Source organism: Pan paniscus, chromosome 1 (assembly GCF_029289425.2).
Source record: "Pan paniscus chromosome 1, NHGRI_mPanPan1-v2.0_pri, whole genome shotgun sequence".
Classification (NCBI taxonomy): Eukaryota; Metazoa; Chordata; class Mammalia; order Primates; family Hominidae; genus Pan; species Pan paniscus.
Window position 1 is genome coordinate 219,693,513 of NC_073249.2, and position 18,088 is coordinate 219,711,600.

General features: G+C 40.1%; 1 protein-coding gene across 14 annotated transcripts in view; it reads left to right on the plus strand.

Moving 5' to 3' along the window:
* RERE (arginine-glutamic acid dipeptide repeats) overlaps nt 1–18,088 on the plus strand; it is a 466,287-nt gene that overhangs the window by 282,261 nt on the left and 165,938 nt on the right. Inside the window, exon 1 of one of the 14 annotated variants that reach the window (XM_055104291.2) lies at nt 744–14,503. The exons of the other annotated variants lie outside the window; for them this stretch is intronic. Within the exon in view, the coding sequence (XP_054960266.1) occupies nt 14,478–14,503 (26 nt within the window). The 5' untranslated portion in view covers nt 744–14,477. Of the gene's footprint in view, nt 1–743; nt 14,504–18,088 lie in introns of those variants that run through there. 14 annotated transcript variants of the gene reach the window in all.

An 18,088-nucleotide genomic window follows, 5' to 3' on the forward strand; every position in this document is an offset into this window, starting at 1 on the left:
CTGGGCATGGTGGCACACACCTTTAATCCCAGCCTCTCTGGAGGCTGAGGCAGGAGAATTGCTTTAACCCGGGAGGCGGAGGTTGCAGTAAGCCGAGATTGCCCCACTGCACTTCAGCCTGGGCAACAGAGCAAGACTCCATCTCGAGAAAAAAAGAAAAAAAAAGGAAAAGAAAGAAACTATGATGGTTGAGTTTGTTTGTTTGTTTTTTCAAAAGTATGCCGTGTTCCAATGATAAAGAAGCTGGTCAGTGGTAATATTTCTTAAGCATCTGATATTTTGAAATGTTTATTTTACATATGCATTTATTGGCTACCTTCTCATGTCTTCCTGTTGCCCAGGTAAATTGTAAAATGCTTGAACTTGGATTTCTCTCTAGATACAAAGGAATTGGATGTTATTTTAGTGATATTGTGCTTATTTAATCACTTGATAGTTTTCCTGTTGCACAAGTTATATTAATTAACTAAAGTAGCTTTTGTCTTTTAACTGTTCAACTCTCAGGTTTGTAACAACTAACCAAAATTATTTTTTACAAATGTTAGTTATACATGTTTTGCTGAATGCTTATTAAAAGTAATATGTAACTTACCTTTGTAAGCCAGGCACTCACTCAAGTTCTTTTCTTATTTTTCATTGTGTGCTGCTGACAGTCTTTCAGGGCAATACATCCCATCGGGTTTGTTTTAAAATATGGATGCAATAAGGAACACAGAGACATGATGATAGCAGCACACTTACAGGATCTGCATCCTGAATCACTTCCCTTAGTGACCTTTCTAGTCACCACTGATTTTCTTCTACACTTGCGTTCCCTATATCCACCTTCTGCTTTGTGTGTTTTAAGTGCTTGAGTAGTGTTGGATGAGTTGAATTGAACAAATACTTAAGTGCCCATTTATAAGTAAACTTTGAGGCAAATCTCAAACTTCTCACAGTTGAAGTGTAAAGGCCGTTGTAGACATTTGCAGCAGTGGAGCCAGTGCAGCCTACTGCCTTGGCTTGCTGGTGTTATCCCGAACATTTCCTTATATCCCTGAAGTTTGGGGTTAGGGCTATAGTTCCCACAGCTGCTCAAATGATCCAAAAATGCATCTAATTTAACAGAGTGTAGAAAAACTGGCTGTGCACAGCCCAGTTCTTAGAATTCCCAGGGTGCATACCCTTGCAGAATTTACCTCTGTTTCTGTCTTTGTTTCAAGTTTGTGAGGGAGGAGGCTGTGTGATAAGCTGGTTTCCTATATAGTTTTCCCCCCGTTTTAATGAGTAGGACTAGTAAGTAGTCGTGGCTACATAGTGTACTGTATGCTGACTCTTAGTGCCCTGAGTTATTTAGGTAAATATGTAAGTTAATGTAGAAAGGAAATGTCAAAGTTTTTCTGATTTTGTAATGGTCCTGGGCAATACTGCATATAGGAAAGTCCACTGGAAATTTAAGGAATAGTGATTGCATGACTGCAGACTTTCATGACTGTTGTCTCCTTAAATAATGCAGGAACTTTAAGTGAGCAGTTGAAAGTGAACCTTAAGATGGAACTGTTTATTTCTCAGAGCTGATTTTCCAAAAGTAGTTATACGTTGATTTATGTAATTTTCCATACTTTGTTAGCATATTGAACAGCACTGAAAGTTTGGAGTTTTTTTCACATTTATTTGCATAGATCCTTTTTAAATTTCAGTGTACAGCTTCATTTTATTTTTTTCTCTAACCTGGTCATTATATTTCTGAATGTTGTATCTTGTCAGGGATCTGATTTTTTTTGTTCCTGATGGATTACCGCTTATTGAACTAATAATGTGTGATAGTGGGAAACAGACTGACTGTTCTGTACTCTAGAATTTGTTGCCTTTAACATTTGGGAAGAATGGATTTCTTGGTAATTGGCATGGAATTACTTTGTTATTATTAGGTATAAACTTATATTTCATTCTTTTTAATCTAGAATACTTATTAATACTGATAAAGCATCTATAGTAATATAGATCCATACTCTCTTATCTTAAATTCTGAAATATGAAAGTTCTGAAGATCTAACAAATTTTATGCCAAGGTTGGTGCCAAAATGTATTTGATGGCTGAACCTAACCTGAACTGATAGGAGGCTATTTATATTCTTAATTCAGTTCACTTTGTGTGAGTTTGTGTAAGTTTTACTCTAAAAATACTAATATGATGGAATATGGATTATTACGTGAACACTGCTGGGGTGTTACATGCTGTGATATATTTGCTGTAGTGCTAAAATAAAAATTCTGAATTCTGGTAAACCTCTCATCCTAAGGATTTTAGATAAGGGATTATGACTCTGTATTAGTGCTAGCCATGAAATTGAAGTAACAAAACTTATTTTTTTGTTTGTTTTGAGACAGGGTCACACTCTATTGCCTCAGCTGGAGTGTAGTGGCGTGATCAGGGCTCACCACAGCCTCAACTTACCCGGCTCAGGTGATCCTCCTGCCTCATCCTCCCAAGTAGCTGGGACTGCAGGTGTGCGCCATCATCCCTGGCTCATTTTTTAAATTTTTTGTCTAGTTGAGGTCTCACTATGTTCCCCAGGCTGGTCTCTAAATCCTGGGCTTCAGCGATCCTCCCTCCTCAGCTTCCCAGAGTGTTGGGAGTACAGGTATGAGCCGCTCCACTCAGCGGGAACAAAACTTAATTGGGCAAAAATTTAGGGGGCATAATTTTTTGCCCAAGTAGAATACAAACTACTAAGAGATTGTGAAAAATGAGAGAGCCTTAAATCTAATGTTGACCTGACTTTGAACCCTGAGGTAATTGGGCTTTGCTTTTGGAGTTTGTTTTTGACATTTCTGCACTCAGGGAGTGTTCAGTTTTGTACATGTGAACAAGATTCATCCAGATTTACTTCTGTGGTGAGCATACTCTGCAAGTAATGTCATTGTGTTCTCTGTTTGTTTGAAGGGTCTGATCCAGAGTCTGCCAAGAAACTTAATAAAGTCAATAAATTTCAGCTCAGAGGTCTTCATAAATAAAGCCAGTTAGGAGGCCTTAGGTGCATTTGGCTAAAACACCAGCGTCGGTGGTTAAACTAAAATATGAAATAGATTGGTCTTAGCTTACAAAAAGAGATGAGCATAGGGACGTGGTTATATGCCTCTCTTTACTGTCCTTAGTTGCTTTTTTCATTTGTCTAACACCTTCTAGCCATTTAATCTGACGGCTTGATCCTTCCAGCCATCTGGTAAGATCTCTCCTCTTGGATCTGGGTGGCCTGGGTTCTAGTCCCGTGCTGCTACTTAATCCTCGTGTCCATGGGTAAAGCATGCACTTTCTGGACTCTGTTTCTCCATCAGTAAGATGGGGATGATGAAAGCTACCCTGCAGAAAACTTCTGTAAACTGTCAGATTTTTTGTTTCTTCTTGGGAATTGCAGAAGTAATTACAAATTTTCTTTTAGAGACAAGATTGAAAAATATCTAATTTTTTTTTTTTTTTTTTTTTTTTGAGATGGAGTCTCGCTCTATCGCCAGGCTGGAGTGCAGTGGTGTGATCTCGGCTCACTGCAACCTCCGCCTCCCGGGTTCAAGCAATTCTCCTGCCTCAGCCTCCCAAGTAGCTGGGACTACAGGCACCCGCCACCACTCCCAGCTAATTTTTGTATTTTTAGTAGAGAGGGGGTTTCACCATGTTGGCCAGGATGGTCTCCATCTCTTGACCTCGTGATTTGCCCGCCTCAGCCTCCCAAAGTGCTGGGATTACAGGCAGGGGCCACCGTGCCCGGCTAAATTTTGTTTTGTTTTAATCCTGTAAAGTGTTAAATCCAAAAGCAAAACATAAACTACTTTTTAAGATGTCATGATTCTACCAGGTAGACCATTAGCCATCTGGTTGATTTGCTGTTTCATTGAGAAATGGATTGGGACTTTTTATAGCAAATGAACCTATCCCCTATAGCAATTAAGTTTTGCTGGATTTTTGGTTGTTTTTTTACCCCATCTTCCCATCTCTCTACTTCCAGCAGTTCAACCATGGGCCAGTGCCTTCTCTCTCTCTCTTTTTTTTTTTTTTTAAATGCTATACTCTGGACCCCTTCTGGCTCTCTACCCTCCTTTCTGGGAAAAGGTCTCCTTTGCTTCCTGTCTGTGAGTTAGGAGGGAAAGGAAGTAATGGTGAATGGAGTTCCAGTAAGAACAAAAGATATGATAATGGCCATTGGAGAAGAAATGGCTTTATCTTCTTGATAATTAAGCATGAATTTTCCCAGGCAGCTGTTCTTTTATTTCCCCTTGCCAAATGAAATGTTCTTTAGGCTCCTGAAGTGCATTTAAGGACAGTGAAGAAGACATATTATTTAAAATGTAGCATTTTGTATGGGTGCTGTCTCTCACTCTCTAATAATGTCTTATAAAACTAGCAGCGATTTCCTTAGGCTTGGTCTGTACCGCAGAAACACCGAATTATATTCTTGGTTCTTTTGTGCTTTGCACACTAGTCCTCTCTTGCCAGTAAATGGGAAAACAAGTTGAAGGCTCAGGTCTGATCTCAGATCTTATCTGGGGGATCTGCAGTGGTGTGATCTCGGCTCACTGCAACCTCCGCCTCCCGGGTTCAAGCAATTCTCCTGCCTCAGCCTCCCAAGTAGCTGGGACTACAGGCACCCGCCACCACTCCCAGCTAATTTTTGTATTTTTAGTAGAGAGGGGGTTTCACCATGTTGGCCAGGATGGTCTCCATCTCTTGACCTCGTGATCTGCCCTCCTCAGCCTCCCAAAGTGCTGGGATTACAGGCAGGGGCCACCGTGCCCGGCTAAATCTCCTGCAGGCTGTCCGCTTTTCTCCCACCTCTTCTCATCCTTTTCTCCCTTCTCCTCTTCCTCTTCCTAGAGTGTAGTTTTGCAGCAGTGTTGAGGCTTATATGTTACTATCATTATGTTCAGGAGCAGTCATAAACTTGAGGCATTTACAGGGACTATACTTTCTCTCTCCTAGACTGACAACTGCAATAATGTTAATAATAGCAAGAGTTAAGAGTTAGTGTGGTAGTTAGAATACTGTGTGCATTTTATTTTGTTTTAAAACAGAATAGTTCCTTGTAAGTAGAGTAGAAGACCTTTATTAACTGAATCATTTGAAAGTATGTTGTCACCCTAAAGCTCTTTCATACTCCAGTATTTTGTGTAGTTCCTATGAACATAAGCATTTTCTTACATAACCACAATACAGCCCTCAAAATCAGGAAATTAACAATGAAAATATTATTACCATGGTATTCTCAGGCCCTATTCAAATTTTGCCGGTGTTCCTAATAAAAACCTACAACAGAAGGATCTTGTTTGGCATTATGGATTTAGTTGTCATGTTTGTTTAGTCTCCCTAAATCTGGAACAGTTTTTCAGTTGCTTCTTGGCTTCATGACCTTGGAAGAGAATAGGCCAATTATTTTGTATCCTGTCCCTCAGTTTGCGTTATTGTTATTATTTTTTTAAATAGCAATGGAGTATTATTATGTTGCCCAGGCTAGAGTGAGGTGGCTATTCGTAGGTACGGTTTAAGTGCACTGCAGCCTAGATTAAGTGATCCTCCCTCCCCGCTCAGTGATCCTCCCGGGCTCAAGTGATCCTCCTGCCTCAGCCTCCCTAGTAGCTGGGACTACTGGTGTATGCCACTGTGCCCAGCTGTCCCTCAGTTTGCATTTATGGTGTTTCCTTATTATTAGAGTTAGATCATGTATCACAGAAATTTTGTGTTCTTTTCTTCTGTATCCTGTCAGTATACAATTCTTATTTGTCCAGTTGCTGGTAATGTTCACTTTGACCAGTTGCTGAACGTGATGTCTGCCAGGTTTTGCCATTGTACGGTGTCTCTTTTTCCCTTTTTAATTAATAACCATTTTGTGGGAGGTTGCTTTGTGACTGTGTAGATCTCATCTTCATCAAACTTTCGATTTATTCATTTATTTAGCGGAATAATGGCCTCCTATTTTATTTAATTGTTTATAACCTGCTGCTGTTGTTATTCATTTTGAGGTCAGATTGTCCCAGCGTTTGGAGAATGATATTTTAAAGCCTAGATTTGGTGCTAAGTGTGCTCATTACTTTGTGTTGCTGCTCTCTGACCTTCTGAGAAACAGAGCTAGGGAGTGCATGTGTTTGTATCTATCGCATATATAATGCACACACTTGCACCTATAGTTTTGTATTTATGTGTGTATATTCATAAGTTAATGTGAAATTCTCCAAGTTCAATCCAGTACTACAGAATTTCTGCTAGTTTATTCCCTTTTCCTTATGTGTAACATTCTTCTTTAACATTAAGAAACCTTATTTCATTATTTTTAATGTCTTTATTTCTTAATTTTCTGTCACTTTGCTCTGTGACCTTGGGACCATTTTTTTCCTCAACATAAATCTTTATACTTAAGCGGAAAAGTTAACAATCTAAAACACCTGTATTTCAACTAATTTGAATTTGAGACATTCTAAAATTTACTTGCATTTGAGTAACAGTTCCCTTTTCCACTCACCACAGCTTGTGGTCTTTGTGTAGCTTTTGAAGATGAGCAGCTAGAGCTGGATACAAATTTTTTCCTGTTTGCTTTTATCTGCCATCACATTTGAATTCTCAGAAACATTTACCTGAGATGGAAAATATTGGAGATGGTTGAGAGTACATGTATTTTTGGAAAACACAGCCTACTGAAGTTAAGATAACTTTAATAAAACAGGACAAAAGCCTGTTTTTCATTTGATCATTTGATTTGATCATTTCAAAAACCCTTTGATCATTTCAAAAACCCTTTGTCAGATAACATCTAGGAATGTTACCTGGAGTAATGGAATAACACATAACAAAACTTTTAACTGCAGAGCTGAGCTCCAAAGAATTAAGAGAAACTGAAAACTAAAGCAGTAAGCTGATCTTTCAGTAGCTCATGGTGAGGCTGGATTGAATTTGTTAACATTTTCCAACCTAGAGGGGAGTAACAGGGAAACCCATCTGTTCAGGGTTGGGATTCTGGGCCCTTCAGAATATGAGAACTCTAGGATAAGAAGACAATATAAAAAGTGGTCTCATGCCAGTAAACCCTTCAAGATACCTGGCAGAAGCATATGTAAAATGTTTTTTAATGGGAGACACCCTCATCCAAGATCCTGTAGGATCCCCACAGATAAAATATCCTTGAATGCCAAGCTCACCGTCAGAAATATCGGAAGAAACCATGTACCATTAACTGTGGTCAGATGAGACAAACAGCAAGACACACCCGAGAACTTCAAATACTGGAAGCTTCAGAAAGAGACTGTGTAAAAGGCTTAAATAAAATATCACTTTTATTTCTCTCTCATGTAAGCAGAGTTTGAAAGGAAGCACTCCTAGACTAGGACCTCACAGTCATCAGGGGTCCACCCTTTACTACCTTGTCTGCCACTGTTCTCTTGTTTCAAGGTGGCAATGTAGTGATGGCCATTACATGCAGATTTCCGCCTGGAAGAAAGAGGAAATAGGTAAAAACTGCATACCTTCTCCCTTTAAAGGCAGTTTTTATAATTTGCATTGGATAATTTTTTTAATCTCATTAGACCGAAAAGAAAAATAAATCAGGCTGGGTTTGGTGGTTCATGCCTGTAATCCCAGCACATTGGGAGGCTGAGGCGGTGGATCACTTGAGGTCAGGAGTTTGAGACCAGCTTGATCAATATGGTGAAACCCTGTCTCTACTAAAAATACAACAAAAAAGGGCCAGGGGTGGTGGCTTATGCCTGTAATCCCACCACTTTGGGAGGCCAAGGCAGGTGGATCACCCGAGGTCAGGAGTTCAAGACCAGTCTGGCCAACATGGGAAACCCCGTCTCTACTAATAATACAAAAATTTAGCTAGGTGGGGTGGCGTGCACCTGTAACCCCAGCTACTCGGGAGGCTGAGGCAGGAGAATTGCTTGAACCCAGGAGGCAGAGGTTGCAGTGAGCCGAGATTGTGCCATTGTACTCCAGCCTGGGCAACAAGAGCAAAATTCTGTCTCAAAAAAAAATTAAAAATAATAATATTAGCTAGGCATGGTGGTGCACACCTGTAATCCCAGCTACTTGGGAGGCTGAGGCAGGAGAATCTATTGAACCCAGGAGGTGGAGGTTGCAGTGATCCAAGATTGTGCCATTGCACTCCAGCCTGGGTAACAAGTGAAACTCTGTCTCCCCCCCTCCCCGGACCCCCCCCAAATAAAAGAGAAAAAGAAAAATGAATCAGACTCATGCTTTACAGGTGAATTCTACCAGTGTTCCAGAGAACAGAGAAAGTTGTTATGGGTCCCCTGAGTCATTTTATGAAGCTAATAAAACCTTTATTATAAAACCAGGTTAATAAAATAAAATTTATAGGTTCAATCTTATGAACATGAATGTAAAATGTTTAAATGAAATGTTAACAAACGGAGTCTAGCAAGGTAAATATGCATGTCCAAATTTATAGAATATAAGAATGCCTTAATAATTTATCTGTTAGCATATGTTACCTCTTCGACATATAGAAGAAGAAAACATAGACAATCATCTTTTTCTTAATTTTTAATTTTTGTGGATACATAGCGTATGTATGTGGTACATGAGATGTTTTGATACAGGCATACAATGCATTATAGACACATCATGGTAAAATGGGTTGTCCACCCCCTCAAGCATTTATCCTTTGTGTTAAAAACAATCCAATTATACTATTTTAGTTATTTTAAAATGTACAAGTGGATTATTATTGACTATGGTCACCCTGTTTCACAGTCAAATACGAGACCTTATTCATTCATTCTTTTTTTGTACCCATGCAATCATCTTAATGTAGAAAAAGCACTTGATAAAATTCAACGCTCTGTAATAATTGGGGAGGGGGACTCTTAGAAAAGGAAAATTAATTGTAGAATGAATTTCCTTAATCTAACAGAATACTTACCATAAACTTACAGCAAGCACCATAGTTAAAGGCAGAGTGTGGAAACTTTTTCCTCTGAAACCAGAAACAATAGCAGGATTTCAATATCCATTAAGACTTGAAGAAGAAAATATGTGAGGGTTGGAAATGAAAAAATGAACATTTATTAATAAAGTATAATTTTCACCATAGGAAATCTGAGAAAACTTGTGAAAAAATTAGTTTTGTTGTTGGCGTTGGTTTTGTTTTGTGTTGTGTTTTTTTTTTTTTTTTGAGGTGGAGTCTCACTCTGTTGCCCAGGCTGGAGTGCAGTGGTGCAGTCTGGCCTCACTACAGCTTCTGCCTCCCAGGCTCAAGTGATCCTCCCACTTCGGACTACTGAGTAGCTGGGACTACAGGTGCATGCCATCACGCCTGACTTATTTTTGTATTTTTAGTAGAAGCTGGGTTTCACCCCATTGGCCAGGCTGGTCTCAAACTCCTGACCTCAAGTCACCCACCCACTTCGGCCTCTCATTATATTTGTGAGCGTCCGGGCCCATCCAAATTGTTAAAGCTAATAGGTAAATCAGCAAGCTTCCTGGATGGATGGATGGATGGATTGATGGATGGATGGATGGATGGACAGATAGATAGAAAGATGGACAGATAGATAGAAAGATAGATAGATAGATAGATAGATAGATAGATAGATAGATAGATAGATAGATAGAAAACTCAGTTCCATGTCTAGATATGCGGGGCAATTAGTAAATGAAATTTAAACAAACTGCTTCTGAATACTTCTCCTCTCTTGATGTGAAGTTAGTACTAATTAGAATATCTCTTCCGAACTTTTTCTCTAGAATTTCCTGAGTGTTGCTTCCCCTCCCCGCCCCACCTCCCCATTTTGGCTTTAAAATTTCTTGTTAATGAATACAACATTGTAGACATTTTTTGTTTCTGGGAAGTAGGAAATTCTTTAAGATAAAACTTAGGCAATTTTCATGTTACAGCTTTTACTTACCTTTGATAGACGTACATAATCTACTCACTACAAATTTAAGTATTATAGTGGACAAAGTGGTTTTTTTAATTTTAGAAAAAATTGATTTGAATTGTGTATTCTTCTCTCCCACTCAGCTCTCATTTAATCTATTCAGAAGTGCTAATCCTTCACCTGTTGTTCACTTGGGATTAATAGGAGGAGAGAAGGATGTCGAGGATCCAGAGATTATAGATGTACATGGGGATCACAGGACTTCTGGGAAGGCCTTGGCAGTTGGCAACAGATGGAAATACGAGGGTGCCAGGTTGCAGATTGTATGTACATCCCTGCAGGCTGGCAAACGATGGGCTAGAAAATGTGGTGGCAGGAGTGAGGTCCAGGTGGGTAGTCAGCATCAGTACACAGGCAGCCCGTGTTCAAGAGAACTAGGAGAGAAAACAAGGCCCCTCTCTGGGATGCCCTTAAGCACTGAGTAGGGTACCAGGGTGAACTCAGTGTAAAGCAAGGCTTGCTCCATGGAATCAGAGCCCCATTTCTAAAATTGGAATTTGTGGTTGAATGTGACCTAGTGGCTAACCTAATTATGGAACTACTCGGTTTCAAGACTCCTTGAGATTCTCTGACTAGGAGGAGGAGGAGGAGGAGGACTGATCCTATATTCTTGAGATTGGAGTGAGTTTGGAGCTGGGTGTTAATGGACTTCCGTTTGGGGGTGAGAGCACCATGACTGCAGGCAGGGAGGCAGGTCATTCATTGCCCCTTGTGTCAGCTCTCCAGATGCCATGAGAGCTGATGGTTGTGGCCGGGCGTGGTGGCTCACGCCTGTAATCCCAGCAGTTTGGGAGGCCGAGGCGGGAGGATCACGAGGTCAGGAGATTGAGACCATCCTGGCTAACACGGTGAAACCCTGTCTCTGCTAAAAAAAAAAATTAAAAAATTTAGTTGGGTGTGGTGGCGGGCACCTGTAGTCCCAGCTACTCGGGAGACTGAGGCAGGAGAATGGCGTGAACCTAGGACCCGGAGCTTGCAGTGAGCTGAGATCGCACCACTGCACTCCAGCCTGTGCAACAGAGCGAGACTCCGTCTCAAAAAAAAAAAAAAAAAAAAGAAGAAGGGAGAACTGATGGTTGTGGAGGCTGGTGGATATATTTTCTGTTTGTTTAATATATTTAAAATTTTTCTGTTTGGAATTTTATATTCATAATTCAAAGAGGAGTTATGAGACTAGTACAAGAAAGAACCTCCATATATCTTTTACTCAATTCACCAGTTGTTAGTATTTTGCCATATTTGCTTTATATTTATTTTATTTTATTACCTTTTAAACTTTATTATAGGTTTGCTCTATTATAGGTTGAGCATCTCTAATCTGAAAATTCGAAATCTAAAATGCTTCAAAATCCAGAATGCTTTGAGCACCGGTGATGCCACAAGTGGAAAATTCCACTCCTGACCTCCTGTGACAGATCACAATCAAAACCCAATCAAAACCTTGTTTCATGCACAAAATTATTAGAAATATACACTTTATGAGATAACCTCTATCTCTTTTTTTGCTGTATTGCTGTCTGTGTTTACCATCTTTGCTTTCTGACTCTCTCTGTGGTACAGGTTGAATCTGTCCCTTACCTGAAACGCTTGAGGTTAGAAGAGTGTTTTGGATTTCATGTTTTGGTGGGGGAGGGGGAATTTTGGAATATTTGCTTATTCTATATCCTTAATCCAAAAATCTAAAACGTTCCAGTATTTCCTTTGAGCATCATGTTGGTGCTCAGAAAGTTGCAGATTTTGGAACATTTTTGGTTTGGGATTTTGGGATTAGGATAACTCAACCTGTATTTTCCTTTCCTGAACAATTTGGGAATGAAATATAGACATCACACCCTTTCCCCTGAATACTTTAGTGTGTATTCCCAAGAACAAGAAAATTATCTTACATAACTATGGTATGATTATCAAAATCAGAAAAGGTAACATTAATACAATATGATATAGTCCAATATCGTTCATATTCAGATTTTGCCAGTTTTTTCAACGACGGCCTTCATAGTAATTTTCCCCATGATCATAAGCCTCATTTAATTGTTGTGTCTCTTTAATATCCCTTGTCTCTCTTTGTTTTCACAACATATTTCCTCACCTTTTTAAAAGATTTTTTATGACATCGACCTTTTTGAAGAGTTAGAAGCCAGTTTTGTCAAGTGTTCTTCAGTTTGAGTTTGTCTGACGTTTCCCCACGATTAGATCTAGGTTATGTAATTTTGGCCAGCCATACTATATGAGTGATACTGTGCCCTTTCCACTGCTTCAGATAGAGTTCTTTGAGGTACAAAATAGGAGAGTTGGGTGCTTCCAATAAAGATGATTTAGGTAGTGTCCTTGTCCCTGAAGGACTTAGAATCTAATAAGAGAGGTGCAGTTCCCCAGAGAGGTACAGTGAGAGGATTCCGGGGGCTCCTGCATTTCCGAGCTGCTGCCAGGAAGGAAGTGTCTTCAGAGTGGAGCTGGCTGGCATGGTGGTAATGTGGGTGACTTTTCCACGGGAGAGAGTGTGAAGGAGAGGAGATCTGGGGTGTGGCCGCTAGGGTACGCTGCCCCTGAGGGGTAACAAGAGAAAGGGCTGTCTGTCTCGGTGGCATGGCATGTGAAGCCGACTGTGAGATGCCAGCACCAGGAAAGACAATGAAGAGGATATCCACAAAGGCTGGCGCCACCATTGGAATCCATTGTTACAGGGGAAGGCCATTGGATTTTGGTAACTCAGGGCATCTAATGAGACCAAAATTAGAATCCACATTTCTTAACTTGCTGTTACAATAACCGTTTTTATAGTGTGCTCTATGTAACAGTTTCATGGGCTTTCAGAGACTGATGAATTTATTACATATTATTTTGTGTTGATTTCTTCAAGTAAACATTTTCCATATGAAAGGGTTAGGTAGTTTTTTTTTTTTAATATATACACTTTTGGGAGGAAATTCTTTGCTGCTCATATTCATATTATTTGGCCACTAGGTTCTAATTCCATTGCTTTTGTGTTTAGAAAGTATTTTTCTCTAGACTGTTGGTAGTAACAGCAGTTTTGGGAATATGTTGTCTCACATACCAATAAGGGAAAATGTTCTTCCAGCCTGTAGATACTTGTTTCATGTGTTAGGTCAAAGGAAAACATATTTAAGTGTACTTGGCATTTCTTGTATTTTCTAAATTACATTATCGGCAGGATAAGAGTTTATTGAATCATAGTTTCAGAATTTAGTTTATTTCATAGCATAAACGGGAGTGCTATGGAAATGGAATTGATTCTGCATTCACTGTAGGAATCTTGAGGACACTGTGTGTTCTTTTCAACAGGCTTTAATTTCCTGACATTCCATTACATTTCTGGGAAACAGAATTGGCACTGCCCTTTCCTGCCCTATCTTGTCCTTTATAATTTTGGCGAGGTTCATGGTCTTCCATTTCTTTTTCTTTTTGTAACTGATTAATAATCTATAGAATCACCTCTTAGTTTGTAAGTGGAAACTAAGCCTGCACATCCAAAGCTAGGATTTCTTATATGGATCTGCCTTAGTATTTTGAATCAGGACCTCAAATGAGATTTTTGGATGTTCATGTGTTTGTGGCACGATGTTGAATCTTGAACCTTCCTGTCTTTCTAATTGTTAGAATTAGATTCTTCAAGCTAGACTTGATTGGGCTAGTATTACTTTAGGAAATGTTTTAATTTATTATTTGGGGAATGTTTTATTTATTATTTTTAGTTTCTTATCTAAGGAAGATTAAGCTTTTTGCAGAAAATACAGCTTTCTTTAGCTACCCTGCTCACAATACCATCTACACTGTGTCTGTACCTGTGTGACAAGGCCAAGCACTCCATAACTTTACCCTGATTGTTTGGTCTTTTTCAAAATGTTTAGAGTTTCAAAAAGAAATTTGTGAAGTTGCTTCTCTTAAGTAGCTACTACTATGTTTTTAAATGTGTTGCAGTATTTCTGTTAGTTGATCTTGTGTGTAGTCATTCATATCTGTCTTTTGATTCTATTTCTTGGCGATCTTGCTTTTTAAAATCACCATTTACCTTAAAAAAAAAAAAAAGACAAAACTTGCTGTTGTGTTGACAGAGCAGAGAGCATTTAACTGACGCTCCTCCGTGGCTTGGCTTGCTGAGTTCCTGACAGCAGGGCATTTAACTGAAGCCTCTCCATGGCTGGGCTCGCTCAGTTCCCTGCTGTTGGCTGTCTTGGATCCCCTTTCTAAGGCCCCACTTCCCTGCACACTAGCTTGGTGTGCAGGGAGAAGCTGCAGAGTCTGTTGGCTGGGCTTTATTTACGGAAACAGCAGGGTTGAGATTGATTGCGTCGTGGAGAGACAGTGTGTGGATGAGGGAGGGTCACAGCACATGCTCAGTCCTGTCAGAGTGAGGGGAAGTTTCTGCGTTCTGCGTGAAGGCTTAGGTCATAGCACAAGCTCAGTGAAAGCTCTATGAGGTCTCTGAGACTGCATGTGCCTCCATTTTGAGTTGTTAGTGAGAAAAGGGCAGAGTTTTAGCAGAAAGTAAAGGTTCAGGAATCCAGCTAGACTCACCAGAGCCCGTGTTAGTCATGGATGATCCATTCAGCCCCTGCAGGTAGGCTATCTTCCCCTGGCCTCACCGAAACAGTGATGGGTTTTGCTGCTCTTTCTCACTTCTGAAGATGTTTATGAATCATTTCATCATTCATAGTGCATGTTCCTGAGAGCCTTTAATTCAGCCCTGGCTGGCCATGTAGGTGGTATTGTGAAGCGTAAAATCAGAACTAAGAATGGGGACTACCGGAGAGGCATTCAGCAGATGTAGAATGTGAAGCTTTGCGGGTCCCTCTGTCCCTGTCCTCTTCCCCTTACCTCTTCGGCTCGTAGTATAATCTTAACCTCAGTCGTGCTGGGTGTGTGTTGCCAAGCTCGTTTGCCTTCAAGACCTGCAGAGCAAGCCTGCAGGCCGCCCCCTTGCCTTGTGGCTAGTATGGAATGCCTGGGCCGCAGAGCAGCTCTGTTTGGATGTTTTAGGAAGGATGGTAGGTGGGCAGCTATTGGTTGCTTTGAAGGTGGGTGGAACCTTGTTTTGATTGAGAGCCTGTTTGCCAGAGCAAATTATAATTTTTGTGATCTTTTTCTGAAGTCTGACATATGCAGGGAACAGTTGTGAATTATGATTGCAACAATAACACCTTAAAATTGATTTTTTTAAAAATGAAAGGTTATGTCACATCAGTTTTTACTTAGTCTCTTGCCTTCAAAAGGAAGCAGACTCATCTTCCTTTTAGAGCTTATGGAAAATTCTTTGGCAATTAAAAAAAGTATGCATTGACTTTTGTGTTAGAAATTGAAGTTTAGGTATTTTGTTTATTTTTGTATCTGTTTTAGAATTGGATAGCATTTTTTGCATATGTGTATGTTGTCATGTGACTTGGAATTCTATTCTCTTAAATGGAGTAAAAAGAGTAGTTGGTGCTGAGAAGGCAGTCATTGACAAGGCCTCATTTCGTACCCACTGCTTGATAGCCAGACACTAGTTTCTTCTACCCAGGGGAAGTTGTGCTTTTGGGGTGTCCTGTTGCAGAGCAGGTTCAGACAGATGGCTTTCACCGTGGTTTATTTAGGGAGCCAGTCAGAATAAGATTTAGGACAAATTGAATTCTTACCCAAGTAGATATTAAATGAAGTTTTTGAATTATACTGTTTGCTCCTTTTTGTTTCCACTCCTTTTTCTTCTGATAAAGGTTAGAAAAAATTTGAATGCCACCTAAATTTTATGCATTTGTGAGGATGGAAGAAAGCATACAATATAGAAGAATGTGCAACTGAAAAACCCTCATAGGAAGGAGAAGAAATTTACTATGCATTGATACAAGGAGAAATTCCTTGTGTAAGCTCTTAGTGGTGTAGTGTGAATTTGGAGTGTTGCATGGTCAACTCTTTCCAGGGAGGCTCTTGATTTTAGTGGAAAGTTTTTAGGAAGGCTAATGTTGGTGAATTCTAGTCACTGAAAATATTACTGAAGTATAATCTGTATTCTTACAGATTCAATTTTGGGATTGCAACTAAGGAGATGAATTGTAGAAGGATAATTTAGGGTGTGCGTTTATTATTTTTGTGATCAATTTTTTCACCCATGTGAGGGCTTTCTTCCCATTGTGACCATATTTATTTGGGCATTGCACTGGGGAGTTTTGGGGAGGTACCCCATACCATATAATGTTGCTTCTGGAACTTGCCTTATTTTACTCTGTTTAAAAGCACCATTGCTCTTCCTTCCTGCTTCTTTTAATAAAAGTATCCCTTCAATAGACGAGAGGAACTGGACACTGCACCACTTTCTGTCATGCACTTGTGGGATCTGGGCAGGACTCACATTTCATGCTCAAGGAACAAACTCATTGTTTGAGTCAGGAGAATATTGCCTTTCTGTTCTAGATCTTTACCTCTTCTGAAACTTTCTTTACAGTTAACAAATAAAAATGTGAACAGGAAGCTGTGCTCACAGCCGAATCAGCTCTGGATCAGGTTCCTGCCACTGGTGTGGCTGGCCTGTGTGGGCCTAGTACAAATCTGCATTTATGGAGCTTGGATGCCGCCATCTATTTGATGGTGAAGACTTGTGGTTGCTGACTGTGATCTGTGGATATTCTGTTGTTAAGAGTCGAATTTGTCTATGTTTCAAATCTAATAAACTAACTCATTAGAGTTACTTCTTGTGTGGTATGTATTTCTTCTATATTATCCTGTCTGGGAAAAATATTTTTTGGAATGCTAAAGGCTTGCTTCAGGGCTTCTGTGCTTGTCTGGTGGAGGAGGTGAGGGAACAGCACATGGGAAGTTACTCTGGTGGTTGATGAAGTCTTTGGTCTGTGTAGCTTGAACATGGAAAAGATGCTAGTTTGTTTCATTTTGGCTTATGGTTCTGCTTCTGTTGCGCTTGAGAATATCAGGAAATGTTGGGAATATAGCAAGTAGATGTTTCAAAAAAATAGAGAAGTTCACAAAGTTATTATCTTATTAGTTGTTCTTATCATTGTAATAGAATCTTGAATTAGAATCTGAGGGAGCCTCACATTTAAAGCGTTCCTCTGTCAACATAAGTTTTGCAGTCTGTCTTTGGTTGAAAGCTAGAATGAACTTGATTGTGTTTAATTGACATGTCACTTTTTTTTCTTTTTCTTTTTGAGATAGGTTCTCACGCTGTCACCCAGGCTGGATGGAGTGCAGTGGTGTGATCTCAGCTCACTGCAGCCTCGACCTCCCTGGGGACCTCCCTAGGCTAAGGTGATTCTCCTGCCTCAGCCTCCCACATAGCTGGGACTACAGGTGGGCGCCACCACACCTGGCTAATTTTTTGTATTTTCTGTAGAGAAGGGATTTCACCTTGTTGCCCAGGTTGGTCTTAAACTTCTGGCCTCAAGCAATCCATGCTGCCTTGGCCTCCCAAAGTGCCAGGATTACAGGCCAGTGTGCCTGGCCTGACACTTCATTCTTTTTTTTTTTTCTTCTTCTTTTTTTTTTTTTTTGAGACGGAGTCTCGCTCTTGTTGCCCAGGCTGGAGTATGATGGTGCGATCTCAGCTCACTGCAACCTCCGCCTCCTGGGTTCAAGCGATTTGCCTGCCTCAGCCTCCTGAGTAGCTAGGATTGCAAGCATCTGCCACCATGCCTGGCTAATTTTTGTATTTTTTAGTAGAGACGGGGTTTCACCATATTGGCCAGGCTGGTCTCAAACTCCTGACCTTGGGTGATCTGCCTGCCTCAGCCTCCCAAAGTGCTGGGATTATAGGTGTGAGCCGCCCTGCCCGGCTGACACTTCATTCTTAATCTGCTTTTCACTTCTTCCTTGACTGTTGGCTACTGTGTTAATTTACGAATTAGAAGACTCTAATATATCTAAGACCAGATGTCTGTGATTCTCTAGTTGTTCTTTTTTCCTGATTCTTTTCCTTCTGAATTTGTTTTCTTTTCCATTTTACTTTGTGTATTCATTTATTCAACATATTCATACCAAAGACGCATTTGCCAGGTACTTTTTGTTTGTTACTGAACCGAGTTGTCTGCCACCAGAAAACCGTGTATTCTAAGACTGTAAGATAAATGTCTGACAGGATGAGGGAGAAGGTAGAAAATAATAGCTAAAGGAATATTTTAGATGGTGTGTACATTCACAAATCTTCTCCTAAATAAGCACA